The sequence below is a fragment of the Nerophis ophidion genome, linkage group LG14, assembly GCF_033978795.1.
Source record: "Nerophis ophidion isolate RoL-2023_Sa linkage group LG14, RoL_Noph_v1.0, whole genome shotgun sequence".
Taxonomy (NCBI): Eukaryota; Metazoa; Chordata; class Actinopteri; order Syngnathiformes; family Syngnathidae; genus Nerophis; species Nerophis ophidion.
Window position 1 is genome coordinate 13,687,953 of NC_084624.1, and position 14,532 is coordinate 13,702,484.

The 14,532-nt window shown below is 37.1% G+C and overlaps 1 protein-coding gene across 1 annotated transcript in view; it reads left to right on the forward strand.

Annotated features, from left to right (window-relative positions):
• The window catches only part of LOC133568901 (polyamine-transporting ATPase 13A3-like), a 68,639-nt gene that overhangs the window by 39,703 nt on the left and 14,404 nt on the right, over positions 1–14,532 (forward strand). The window contains exons 20-24 of the mRNA XM_061921094.1: positions 10,656–10,778; positions 10,854–10,933; positions 11,028–11,070; positions 12,589–12,698; positions 14,412–14,508. Coding sequence (XP_061777078.1) covers positions 10,656–10,778; positions 10,854–10,933; positions 11,028–11,070; positions 12,589–12,698; positions 14,412–14,508 — 453 coding nt within the window. The remainder of the gene's footprint in view (positions 1–10,655; positions 10,779–10,853; positions 10,934–11,027; positions 11,071–12,588; positions 12,699–14,411; positions 14,509–14,532) is intronic.

Genomic DNA, 14,532 nt, shown 5'->3' on the forward strand with positions numbered 1-14,532 from the left:
AAGAACATTAAGGTAGAAAACTGTTGACATATTTTAAGGTACAAGAAGTTACCTTGAAAACTGTTGACATATTTTAAGGTACAAGAAGTTACCTTGAAAACTGTTGACATATTTTAAGGAATAAGAAGGTACGCCGACAACAGTTGACATATTTTAAAGAACATAAAGGTAGAACACTGTTGACATATTTTAAGGAACAAGAAGGTAGACAAGAGTTGACATATTTTAAGGAACATGAATGTACGCTTACAACAGTTGACATATTTTAAAGAACATTAAGGTAGAAAACTGTTGACATATTTTAAGGAATAAGAAGGTACGCCGACAACAGTTGACATATTTTAAGGAATAAGAAGGTACGTTGACAACAGTTGACATATTTTAAGGAACATAATGGTAGATAACAGTTGAGTTATTTTAAGGAACAAGAAGGTACGCTGATAACAGTTGACATATTTTAAAGAACATTAAGGTAAACAACTGTTGACATATTTTGAGGAACATTAAGGTTGACAACAGTTGACATATTTTAAAGAACATTAAGGTTGACAACAGTTGACATATTTTAAAGAACATTAAGGTAGAAAACTGTTGACATATTTTAAGGTACAAGAAGTTACCTTGAAAACTGTTGACATATTTTAAGGAATAAGAAGGTACGCCGACAACAGTTGACATATTTTAAGGAACATAAAGGTAGACAACAGTTGACATATTTGAAGGAATAAGAAGGTACGCCGACAACAGTTGACATATTTTAAGGAACATAAAGGTAAACAACAGTTGACATATTTTAAGGAACAAGAAGGTAGACAACAGTTGACATATTTTAAGGAGCAAAAATGTACGTTGACAACAGTTGACATATTTTAAGGAACAAGAAGGTAGACAACAGTTGACATATTTTAAGGTACAAGAAGGTACGCTGACAACAGTTGACATATTTTAAGGAGCAAAAAGGTACGTTGACAACAGTTGACATATTTTAAGGAACATAAAAGTAGACAACAGTTGACATATTTTAAGGAACAAGAAGGTAGACAACAGTTGACATATTTCAAGGAACAAGAAGGTAGACAACAGTTGACATTTTTTAAGGAATAAGAAGGTACGCTGACAACAGTTGACATATTTTAAGGAACAAGAAGGTGCACTTACAACTGTTGACCTATTTCAAGGAGCAAAAAGGTACGTTGACAACAGTTGACATATTTTAAGGAACATAAAAGTAGACAACAGTTGACATATTTGAAGGAACAAGAAGGTAGACAACAGTTGACATATTTTAAGGAACAAGAAGGTAGACAACAGTTGACATATTTTAAGGAACAAGAAGGTAGACAACAGTTGACATATTTTAAGGAGCAAAAATGTACGTTGACAACAGTTGACATATTTTAAGAAACAAGAAGGTAGACAACAGTTGACATATTTTAAGGTACAAGAAGGTACGCTGACAACAGTTGACATATTTTAAGGAGCAAAAAGGTACGTTGACAACAGTTGACATATTTTAAGGAACATAAAAGTAGACAACAGTTGACATATTTTAAGGAACAAGAAGGTAGACAACAGTTGACATATTTTAAGGAACAAGAAGGTAGACAACAGTTGACATTTTTTAAGGAATAAGAAGGTACGCTGACAACAGTTGACATATTTTAAGGAACAAGAAGGTGCACTTACAACTGTTGACCTATTTCAAGGAGCAAAAAGGTACGTTGACAACAGTTGACATATTTTAAGGAACATAAAAGTAGACAACAGTTGACATATTTGAAGGAACAAGAAGGTACGCTGACAACAGTTGACATATTTTAAGGAACAAGAAGGTGCACTTACAACTGTTGACCTATTTTAAGGAGCAAAAAGGTACGTTTACAACAGTTGACATATTTTAAGGAACAACAAGGTAGACAGGAGTTCACATATTTTAAGGTACAAGAAGGTACGCTTAAGACTGTTGACATATTTTAAGGATCAAGGAGGTCGACAACTGTTGACATATTTTAAGGAACATAAAAGTAGACAACAGTTGACATATTTTAAGGAACAAGAAGGTAGACAAAAGTTGACATATTTTAAGGAACAAGAATGTATGTTGACAACAGTTAACATATTTTAAGGAACATAAAAGTAGACAATAGTTGACATATTTTAAGGAACAAGAAGGTACGCTGACAACATTTGACATATTTTAAGGAACAAGAAGGGAGACAACAGTTGACATATTTTAAGGAACAAGAAGGTACGCTTACAACTGTTGACATATTTTAAGGAACAAGAAGGTACGCTGACAACAGTTGACATATTTTAAGGAACAAGAAGGTATGTTGACAACATTTGACATATTTTAAGGAACAAGAAGGTACGCTTACAACAGTTGACATATTTTAAGGAACATAAAAGTAGACAACAGTTGACATATTTTAAGGAACAAGAAGGTAGACAAAAGTTGACATATTTTAAGGAACAAGAAGGTAAACAACAGTTGACATATTTTTAAGGAACAAGAAGGTACGCTGATAACAGTTGACATATTTTAAAGAACATTAAGGTAGAAAACTGTTGACATATTTTAAGGTACAAGAAGTTACCTTGACAACTGTTGACATATTTTTAAGAACATTAAGGGAGACAACTGTTGACATATTTTAAGGAAAAAGAAGGTAGACAACAGTTGACATATTTTAAGGAATAAGAAGGTACGCCGACAACAGTTAACATATTTTAAAGAACATAAAGTTAGACAACAGTTGACATATTTTAAGGAATAAGAAGGTACGCCGACAACAGTTAACATATTTTAAAGAACATAAAGGTAGACAACAGTTGACATATTTTAAGGAACATGAATGTACACTTACAACAGTTGACATATTTTAAGGAACAAGAAGGTACGCTTAAGACTGTTGACATATTTTAAGGATCAAGGAGGTAGATAACTGTTGACATATTTTAAGGAACATAAAATTAGACAACAGTTGGCATATTTTAAGGAACAAGAAGGTACGCTGACAACAGTTGACATTGTAAGGAACATAAAGGTACACAACAGTTGAGTTATTTCAAGGAATAAGAAGGTACGTTGACAACAGTTGACATATTTTAAGGAACATAATGGTAGATAACAGTTGAGTTATTTTAAGGAAGAAGAAGGTACGCTGATAACAGTTGACATATTTTAAAGAACATTAAGGTAAACAACTGTTGACATATTTTAAGGAACATTGAGGTTGACAACAGTTGACATATTTTAAAGAACATTAAGGTTGACAACAGTTGACATATTTTAAAGAACATTAAGGTAGAAAACTGTTGACATATTTTAAGGTACAAGAAGTTACCTTGAAAACTGTTGACATATTTTAAGGTACAAGAAGTTACCTTGAAAACTGTTGACATATTTTAAGGAATAAGAAGGTACGCCGACAACAGTTGACATATTTTAAAGAACATAAAGGTAGAACACTGTTGACATATTTTAAGGAACAAGAAGGTAGACAAGAGTTGACATATTTTAAGGAACATGAATGTACGCTTACAACAGTTGACATATTTTAAAGAACATTAAGGTAGAAAACTGTTGACATATTTTAAGGAATAAGAAGGTACGCCGACAACAGTTGACATATTTTAAGGAATAAGAAGGTACGTTGACAACAGTTGACATATTTTAAGGAACATAATGGTAGATAACAGTTGAGTTATTTTAAGGAACAAGAAGGTACGCTGATAACAGTTGACATATTTTAAAGAACATTAAGGTAAACAACTGTTGACATATTTTGAGGAACATTAAGGTTGACAACAGTTGACATATTTTAAAGAACATTAAGGTTGACAACAGTTGAGATATTTTAAAGAACATTAAGGTAGAAAACTGTTGACATATTTTAAGGTACAAGAAGTTACCTTGAAAACTGTTGACATATTTTAAGGAATAAGAAGGTACGCCGACAACAGTTGACATATTTTAAAGAACATAAAGGTAGACAACTGTTGACATATTTTAAGGAACAAGAAGGTAGACAAGAGTTGACATATTTTAAGGAACATGAATGTACGCTTACAACAGTTGACATATTTTAAGGAACAAGAAGGTACGCTTAAGACTGTTGACATATTTTAAGGAACATAAAAGTAGACAACAGTTGGCATATTTTAAGGAACAAGAAGGTACGCTGACAACAGTTGACATTTTAAGGAACATAAAGGTAGACAACAGTTGAGTTATTTTAAGGAATAAGAAGGTACGCTGAAAACAGTTGACATATTTTAAGGAACATAATGGTAGATAACAGTTGAGTTATTTTAAGGAACAAGAAGGTAGGCTGACGACAGTTGACATATTTCAAGGAACATTAAGGTAGACAACAGTTGACATATTTTAAAGAACAAGAAGGTATGTTGACAACATTTGACATATTTTAAGGAATAAGAAGGTACGTTGACAACAGTTGACAAATTTTAAGGAACATAATGGTAGATAACAGTTGAGTTATTTTAAGGAATAAGAAGGTACGTTGACAACAGTTGACATATTTTAAGGAACAAGAAGGTATGTCGACAACATTTGACATATTTTAAGGAACAAGAGGGTACGCTGACAACAGTTGACATATTTTAAGGAACAAGAAGGTATGTCGACAACATTTAAATGGGTTGTACTTGTATAGCACTTTTCTACCTTCAAGGTACTCAAAGCGCTTTGACACTACTTCCACATTCACACACTGATGGAGGGAGCTGCCATGCAAGGCACTAACCAGCACCCATCAGGAGCAAGGGTGAAGTGTCTTGCTCAGGACACAACGGATGTGACGAGGTTGGTTCTAGGTGGGATTTGAACCAGTGACCCTCGGGTTGCACACGGCCACTCTTCCACTGCGCCACGCCGTCCCTATTTGACAAATTTTAAGGAACAAGAGGGTACGCTGACAACAGTTGACATATTTTAAAGAACATAAAGGTAGACAACAGTTGACATATTTTAAGGAACAAGAAGGTACGCTGACAACAGTTGACATATTTTAAGGAGCATTAAGGTAGACAACAGTTGACACATTTTAAGGAACATAAAGGTAGACAACAGTTGACATATTTTAAGGAACAAAAAGGTAGACAACAGTTGACATATTTTAAGGAACATTAAGGTAGACAAAAGTTGACATATTTTAAGGAACAAGAAGGTACATTGACGACAGTTGACATATTTTAAGGAATAAGAAGGTATGTTGACAACACTTAACATGTTTTAAGGAACATTAAGGCAGACAACAGTTGACATATTTTAAGGAATAAGAAGGTATGCTGACAACAGTTGACATATTTTAAGTAACATAAAAGTAGACAACAGTTGACATATTTTAAGGAACACAAAGGTAGACAACAATTGACATATTTGAAGGAACAAGAAGGTACACGACACCAGGAATTTAAGGTCTCCTAGCATCAACCTTTTTAAATACTCCTAAAAACCCACAAAAAAACCCCCACAGATAAGCTTGGTTTTGTAAGTTTAGCTCACATCTTTGGAATAACCTTTAAGAGACTCCAAAATATTTCAGTCATTAAAAGTTGGCTCAATACCGACTTTTTCAATTTGACTTTCAACTAACTTCCCATCACTTGGACTGCTCTAATGTTTATTTTGTTACGCCCCAAGATATTTGTTAGGTTTACGTTAGTACCCCAGGCTTAAAACTGAATTTGGGTTTGTTTGTGTTGTGTCTCTGTTTTGTATGTTTTGTGTCACTGTTTTGTATGTTTTGTGTCTGTGTTTGCGTAGGAGTATCCTCAACCACCAAATTAACTTTTACCTAAAAACATATACAATGCGAAAAAAAAAAATATGACTGGGAATGATTTAAAAGCGAGACAACGCACACTAAAGTAGAATTTTGAGGAAGTGGTAAGTGGTAAGTCTTCACAGTGTTAACAGGGACCTCGGACTGACAGCAGGATTTAGTGCAGTTTTACGCTCGTGCAAATAAAATCTCAAATTAATACATTTTTTTTAGAGTGGTTTTCAAAAATGGACCATTGTTATGACTTTGCATCAGCAGAGTACACTATTTACTAAAATAGTGAAACTGATCTTGTCGTGTTGGCAATGCTAATGTGGGACCTTGATATGACATCTGATAATAGTTATAATTACTAATATCACTAAAGATATGTGAAGTAAACTGATTGTAGTGCAACATCCGCCTTGCAAAAAGGCAGAAATATATATAACATATATATATAAACCCCGTTTCCATATGAGTTGGGAAATTGTGTTAGACGTATTCAACCCATATTCAGTTAAATATGCTAAAAAGACAACATATTTGATGTTCATACTGATAAACATTTTTTTGTGTGCAAATAATCATTAACTTTAGAATACAACACGTGACAAAGAAGTTGGGAAAGGTGGCAATAAATACTGATAAAGTTGAGGAATGCTCATCAAACACTTATTTGGAACATCCCACAGGTGTGCAGGCTAATTGGGAACAGGTGGGTGCCATGATTGGTTATAAAAGCACCATCCATGAAATGCTAAGTGATTCACAAACAAGGATGGGGCGAGGGTCACCATTTTGTAAGCAAATTGTGAAACAGTTTTAGAACAACATTTCTCAACGAGCTATTGCAAGGAATTTAGAGATTTTATTATTTATGGTCTGTATATTCATCAAAGGTTCAGAGAATCTGGAGAAATCACTGCACGTAAGCAATATTACAGACCTTTGACCCCTCAGGCAGTACTGCATCAAACCCGACATCAGTGTGTAAAGGATATCACCACATGGGATTAGGTACACTTCATAAAACCACTGTCAGTAACTACAGTTGGTCACTACATCTGTAAGTGCAAGTTAAAACTCTGCTGTGCAAAGCCAAACCCATTTATCGACAACACCCTGAAACGCCACCGGCTTGGCTGGGCCCAAACTCACCTAAGATGGACTGATGCAAAGTGGAAAAGTTGTCTATGGTCTGACGAGTCCACATTTCAAATTATATTTGGACACTGTGGACGTGGTGTCCCCCAGAACAAAGAGAAAAGTAACCATCCGGATTGTTATAGGCACAAAGTTCAAAAGCCAGCATCTGTGAAGGTATGGGGGTGCATTAGTGCCCAAGGCATGGGTAACTTACACATGTGTGAAGGCACCATTAATGCTGAATGGTACAAACAGGTTTTGGAGCAACATATGCTGTCATCCAACAACGTTATCATGGACGCCCCTGCTTATTTCAGCAAAACAATGCCAAGCCACGTGTTACAACAGCGTGGTCTCGTAGTAAAAGAGTGAAGGTACTTTCCTGGCCCGCCTGCAGTCCAGTCATGTCTCCCATCGAAAATGTGTGGCGCATTATGAAGCCTAAAATACGACAACAAGACCCCGGACTGTTGAACAACTTAAGCTGTACATCAAGCAAGAATGGGAAAGATTTCCACTTTCAAAGCTTCAACAATTACTTTCCTCAGTTCCCAAACGTTTATTGAGTGTTGTTAAAAGAAAAGGTGATGTAACGCAGTGGTGAACATGCCCTTTCCCAACTACTTTGGCACGTGTTGCAACCATGAAATTCTAAGTTAATTATTACTTGCAAAAAAAAACAAAGTTTATGAGTTTGAACATCAAATATCTTGTCTTTGTAGTGCATTCAACTGAATATGGGTTGAAAAGGATTTTCAAATCACTGAATTCCGTTCATATTTACATCTAACACAATTTCCCAACTCTTATGGAAACGGGATTTGTATATACATATATATATATATATATATATGTATATATATATATATATATATATATATATATGTATATATATATATATATATACACATACACACATATGTATACATACATACATACATACATACATACATATATATATATATATATATATGTATATATATACATATATATATATACATATATATATATATATATATATATATATATATATATATATATATGTAGGTGTGGGAAAAAAATCACAAGACTACTTCATCTCTACAGATCTGTTTCATGAGGGGTTCCCTCAATCATCAGGAGATTTTAATGGAAGCATTCACATACAATGGTTTATATAGAGTACAGAGTGGGTGGGTACAAGCAGGCGTAGGGTGTGGTGATTGGCTCATGTGTTACCTAGGAGGTGTTTCCGTCTATGGCGGCATGTTGAAATGATTTCACTGCGCTTGTTGAGGGATGATAAATCTGGATGATATATAATAAACAGTTTCTCTTTTAAGCATAGGTTGCATCTTTTATTACCACTGTTGTAAGGTGAGCTGGATGCAAGAATTTGCCATGTTACTGAATATTCAACATTATTGTCTTTGAGGTTCCAAATGTGTTTGCTGAGTTCTGTAGAATTCTGCAAAGTCTGGTTTCTAAAGGAGGCGTTGTGATTATTCCATCTAGTTTCGAACGCTCCTTCGGTTAATCCTACGTACGTGTCGGATGTGTTAATGTCCTTGCGTATTACCTTTGCTTGGTAAACGACTGATGTCTGTAAGCACCTTCCGTTGCCCTCTCAACGGAAGGTGCTTACAGACATCAGTCTGTAAGCAATATGTAGGTGATTTTTTCCCCACACCTACATATTGCGCTCTACCACGGTATCGAGCACTATTCTCTGGATAATCCAATCAAGACATATATATATATATATATATATATATATATATATATATATATATATATATATATATATATATATATATATATATATGTATATATATATGTATATATATATATGTATATATATACATATATATATAATAATTCATAATCATAATGCAGAGTTAGCTTAGGCTGCTGCCCCCGTGACCCGACCTCGGATAAGCGGAAGAAGATGAATGGATGGATGGATAATGCAGAGTATCTACCTTTGCTTGGTAAACGACTGATGTCTGTAACTACCTTCCGTTGCCCTCTCAACGGAAGGTGCTTACAGACATCAGTCGTTTACCAAGCAAAGGTAATACGCAAGGACATTAACACATCCGACACGTACGTAGGATTAACCGAAGGAGCGTTCAAAACAAGATGGAATAATCACAACGCCTCCTTTAGAAACCAGACTTTGCAGAATTCTACAGAACTCAGCAAACACATATGGAACCTCAAAGACAATAATGTTGAATATTCAATAACATGGCAAATTCTTGCATCCAGCTCACCTTACAACAGTGGTAATAAAAGATGCAACCTATGCTTAAAAGAGAAACTGTTTATTATATATCATCCAGATTTATCATCCCTCAACAAGCGCAGTGAAATCATTTCAACATGCCGCCATAGACGGAAACACCTCCTAGGTAACACATGAGCCAATCACCACACCCTACGCCTGCTTGTACCCACCCACTCTGTACTCTATATAAACCATTGTATGTGAATGCTTCCATTAAAATCTCCTGATGATTGAGGGAACCCCTCATGAAACAGTTCTGTAGAGATGAAGTAGTCTTGTGATTTTTTTCCCACACCTACATATTGCGCTCTACCACGGTATCGAGCACTATTCTCTGGATAATCCAATCAAGACATATATATATATATATATATATATATATATATATATATGTATATATATATATGTATATATATACATATATATATAATAATTCATAATCATAATGCAGAGTTAGCTTAGGCTGCTGCCCCCGTGACACGACCTCGGATAAGCGGAAGAAGATGAATCGATGGATGGATAATGCAGAGTATCTACAAAATGAACATGAAAGTTCACCATACCTTTCCATGCTCTGAAGATTATGAGATACAAGTTGTAACATGACAGTAAGTTGTTGTGTCCGCATTACTGATTGGGAAATAAAGAAACAATAATAGTAAAATATTTTTTGTTGGCTACCAAGTGATCAAGTAAAAGCCTTCTTTTTCCCCATAAATAGACATACAACATGTATTTTTGTTTAAATCAAAATTATGATACATATATATATATATATATATATATATATATATATATATATATATATATATATATATATATGTATACATATATATATATATATATATATATATATATTAGGGATGTCTGATAATATCGTACTGCTGATATTATCGGCCGATAAATGCTTTAAAATGTGTTATCGGTTTCAAAAAGTGAAATTTATGACTTTTTAAAACGCCGCTGTACGGATTGGTACACGGACGAAGGGAGAAGTACAGAGTGCTTATAAACCTTAAAGACACTGCCTTTGCGTACCGGCCCAGTCACATAATATCTACAGCTTTTCACACACACAAGTGAATGCAAGACATACTTGGTCAACAGCCATACAGGTCACACTGAGGGTGGCCGTAAAAACAACTTTAACACTGCTACAAATATGCGCCACACTGTGAACCTACACATTTCGGGAGAACATCCGCACCGTAACACAACATAAACACATCAGAACAAATACCCAGAACCCCTTGTAGCACTAACTCTTCCGAGACGCTACAATATACACCCCGGCTACCAACAAACACCCCCCCCCCCCTCCCCCCATCTCCCGAATTCGGAGGTCTCAAGGTTAGCAAGGATGCCCGTAGCCCCCCACCTCTGACAGCCTCCAATGAAGGTTTTCTAAGCAGACTTTTCGCCGTCATACTGGTTTTGCTCCCATTCAGACACCCAGGGTTATTTTCGCCGACGAGGGAATGCAAGGAGAAGACCCAGCGGGATATCACTTCGCTGTGAGTGGTCCAGCCTTCGCGGTCATCGCTGAACATTTCCCACAACTTCTCCCCAAGGTACTGAGACACCGCGGACTAGTTTTTTGGTGTCTGTGTCCAGTCTGGCAAACATTTTGTCCCACCTCCGTGCAGTTCCTCCTGAGAGCCACTGTGTTTGCTCGAATGACTCCGGACCAGAAGACTCAGCTGGTACAAGGCCTACAGAGCATGGAGTCCGTTTTGTATTTCTTTATTTTGATGCGCTACGTCCACCGTCTTCGTCTTCTAGAGCAAAATTCTATCAGTTTGTCTTTGTTTACCTTGCAGTTACATTGTCGGGATGTGCGGGGATGGCGCTAACGATTGTGGGGTGAGTACACAGTATGTTCAAAACTAATCAATCAATCAATGTTTATTTATATAACCCTAAATCACAAGTGTCTCAAAGGCAAGGAAAAACTCCCAACCAAGGGGGTAATTTATTTTAGGACGACGGGGGGGTGGGGGTGGGGGGGGGGGGGTTTGGGTTGGTGGGGGGGAATTTGCCCACATATGGGGTCTTCTACAAAATGTTTCATAGTCATCATTGTCAACGTCCCACTGGTGTGAGTTTTTCCTTGCCCTTAAGTAGGCTTTACCGAGTATGTCATTGTGGTTTGTGCAGCCCTTTGAGACACTTGTGTTTTAGGGCTATATAAATAAACATTGATTGATTGACTATGAGAAACCTTTGTATAGTTAGGAGTAGATGCCTCATTTGGCGCGAAAAAATCGTCTGGTGTGAGCCAGGTTTCGCTGAGACCAATGACGTTAAGATTGTTGTCTCTAATGACCTCATCAACTAATTATCATGTCTTTCTGATCATGTTTTGTTTAGTTGTCTTAGATTACTTCAAGACTCCATTAGTTCCTGTTTTTTCACTCCATTGTTTTGTTTCCATGCCTACCAATCAGTTCACCTGTCCTCACGACTCACGCACCTGATTCGTTTGAACTCACGCACCTGTTTTCAAGCGCCACAGCACTATTTAAGCCTGTAGTTGCCAGGCAGTCAGCCTGGCGACATCGCCTCCTACATACCCATGTTATCCATGCCGATGATCCATGCTCTTTTTCGGTCACAGTAAGTGTTTTCGTTTTCGTAGTCCATAGTTCTGCCATTGTGATAGTTTTGTTTTCTTAACCAAGTTTTTAAACCTCTGCCGAGAGCGCCTTTCGTTTGTTCCTTTTTTTGAGTTAAAATTAAAATATGTCGTTACCTTCACATCGTGTCCGATCCAGTCGCTTTGCACCTCAGGAAAACAAACCATACCATAGTCCATGCCTTGACACTAATAACATTTTGGGAGACAATGATCTTATGTTTAAAAAACCCATATTGTTTTGAGGAGTTTTTGTTGAAATTATCAGTAGTAGCATTATTACGCGTAGTGCACTTTAAATAATTTCGACCATATCTCGGAATTGATATGACGGGAATTTTCAGATTGTTTGCTTGGTGCTGCGATAAACTGAACGCATCATCATTTGCCACCTCAGTAGAACGCATGTCCAACTCTGACACAGTCACAACAGAAAAAAAAATTATGGGAGTTGTGTATTATTCTAAGAGAATTGCTATATGTGCAGGGATTATCCAGCCTGGCGTTGGATAGTTCTAGCTTAACTGACTCCTCACCCAGACTAGCAGACTCTGTAATTGCCTCTAGTGTAGTTAGTCAAGTGTGACTCAAACAGAAATCTATGTTTCTAGACAGGATGATGGTGCCTTCCAGGTTGGGGGAAAGGCCGTCTCTCATCAGCAAGGAAACACCTTGGCCTCCAGAAAGGGGGTTAACAACAATTCATAAATTTTCCTCATTCATACTGATTTCTCTCTCTCATCCAGGCCCTGAAGAAAGCCCACGTTGGGATCTCTCTGTCCGAACTGGAGGCCTCTGTGGCTTCTCCCTTCACCTCAGCCATTCCAAACATCTCCTGCGTTACCAACCTCATCAAGTACACAATATAGGCACTTCTGAAACTCCCTGAACCATTGGATCAGGTTGATTTCTGTATCAAACAGTCCAGGGTAGTCTTTGTTATCCCTTACAGGCCACCGTACTAGTTGTACAAAAGCCAAAACCAGGGAAGTTGGCACGTTGTGTAATTTGTAAATAAAAATAATGATTTGCTAATCCTTTCTAACCTATATTCAATTGAATAGACTGCAAAGACAAGATACTTATCATTCGAACTGGAAAACCTAATTTTTTGGCAGATATATGCTCATTTGGAATTTGAGGTCCCCAAAATGTTTCAAAAAAGCTGGCACAAGTGGCAAAAAGACTGAGAAAGTTGAGGAATGCTCATCAAACACTTATTTGGAGCATCCCACATGTGAACAGGCTAATTCGGAACAGGTGGGTGCCATGATTGGGTATAAAAGCAACTTCCATGAAGTGCTCAGTCATTCACAAACAAGGATGGGGCGAAGGTCACCACTTTCTGAACAAATGCGTGACGAAAGTGTCGAACTGTTTAAGAACAACATTTCTCAACAAACCATTTCAAGGAATTAAGGGATTTCACTATCTACGGTCCATAATATCATCAGAAGTTTCAGAGAATCTTGAGAACTCACTGCACCTAAGCGGCTAAGTCCGTGACCTTGGATCCCTCAGGCGGTACTGCATCAAAAACCGACATCAGAGTGTAAAGGATATCACCACATGGGCTCAGGAACACTTCACGACACCACTTTCAGTAACTACAATTTATCGCTGCATCTGTAAGTGCCAGTTAAAACTCTACTATGCAAAGCGAAATATATTTATCAGCAACACCCAGAAATGCAGCCGGCTTCGCTGGGTCCCAGCTCATCTAAGACTGATGCAAAGTGGGAAACTGTTCTGTGGTCTGACGAGTCCACATTTCAAATTGTTTTTTGGAAACTGTGGACTTCGGGACAAAGAGGAAAAGAACCATCCGGATTGTTTTAGGCGCAAAGTTGAAAACCAGCATCTGTGATGGTATGGGGGTGTATTAGTGCCCAAGGCGTGGGTAACTTACACATCTGTGAAGGCACCATTAATGCTGAAGGGTACATACAGGCTTTGTAGCAAAATATAGCAACGTTATCATGGACGCCCCTGCTTATTTCAGCAAGACAATGCCAAGCCACGTGTTACAACAGCGAGGCTTCGTAGTAAAAGCGTGCGGGTACTAGACTGGCCTGCCTGTAGTCCAGCCTAAAATACCACAACAGAGACCCCGGACTGTTGAACAACTTAAGCTGTACATCAAGCAAGAATGGGAGAGAATTCCGCCTGAAAAGCTTAAAAAATTGGTTTCCTCTGTTCCCAAACGTTTATTAAGTGTTGTTAAAAGGAAAGGCCATGTAACACAGTGGTAAAAAATACCCCTGTGCCAACTTTTTTGCAATGTGTTGCTGCCATTGAATTCTAATAATTAGTAGCAAAAAAAGTTTCTCAGTTCGAACATTAAATATCTTGTCTTTGCAGTCTATTCAATTGAATATAAATTGAAAAATATTTAGCAAATCATTGTATTCTGTTCTTATTTACGAATTACACAATGTGCCAACTTCACTGGTTTTTGGGTTGTGTACATGCTCAACAATTGAGCCCAAACAAGTCAGAGTAGGAAAAAAAAAAAACAGTACTTGGTTTACTCACAATGTTCACGTTGTGTTTTTCTGTCCGTGCACAGGAAAGGCCGAGCTGCTCTTGTAACGTCTTTCTGTGTCTTCAAATTCTTGGCCCTGTCCAGCATCATCGTGACCTCCGGCATGCTTCTGCTCTACTGGGTAATTATTTTCCATTGTCGGACA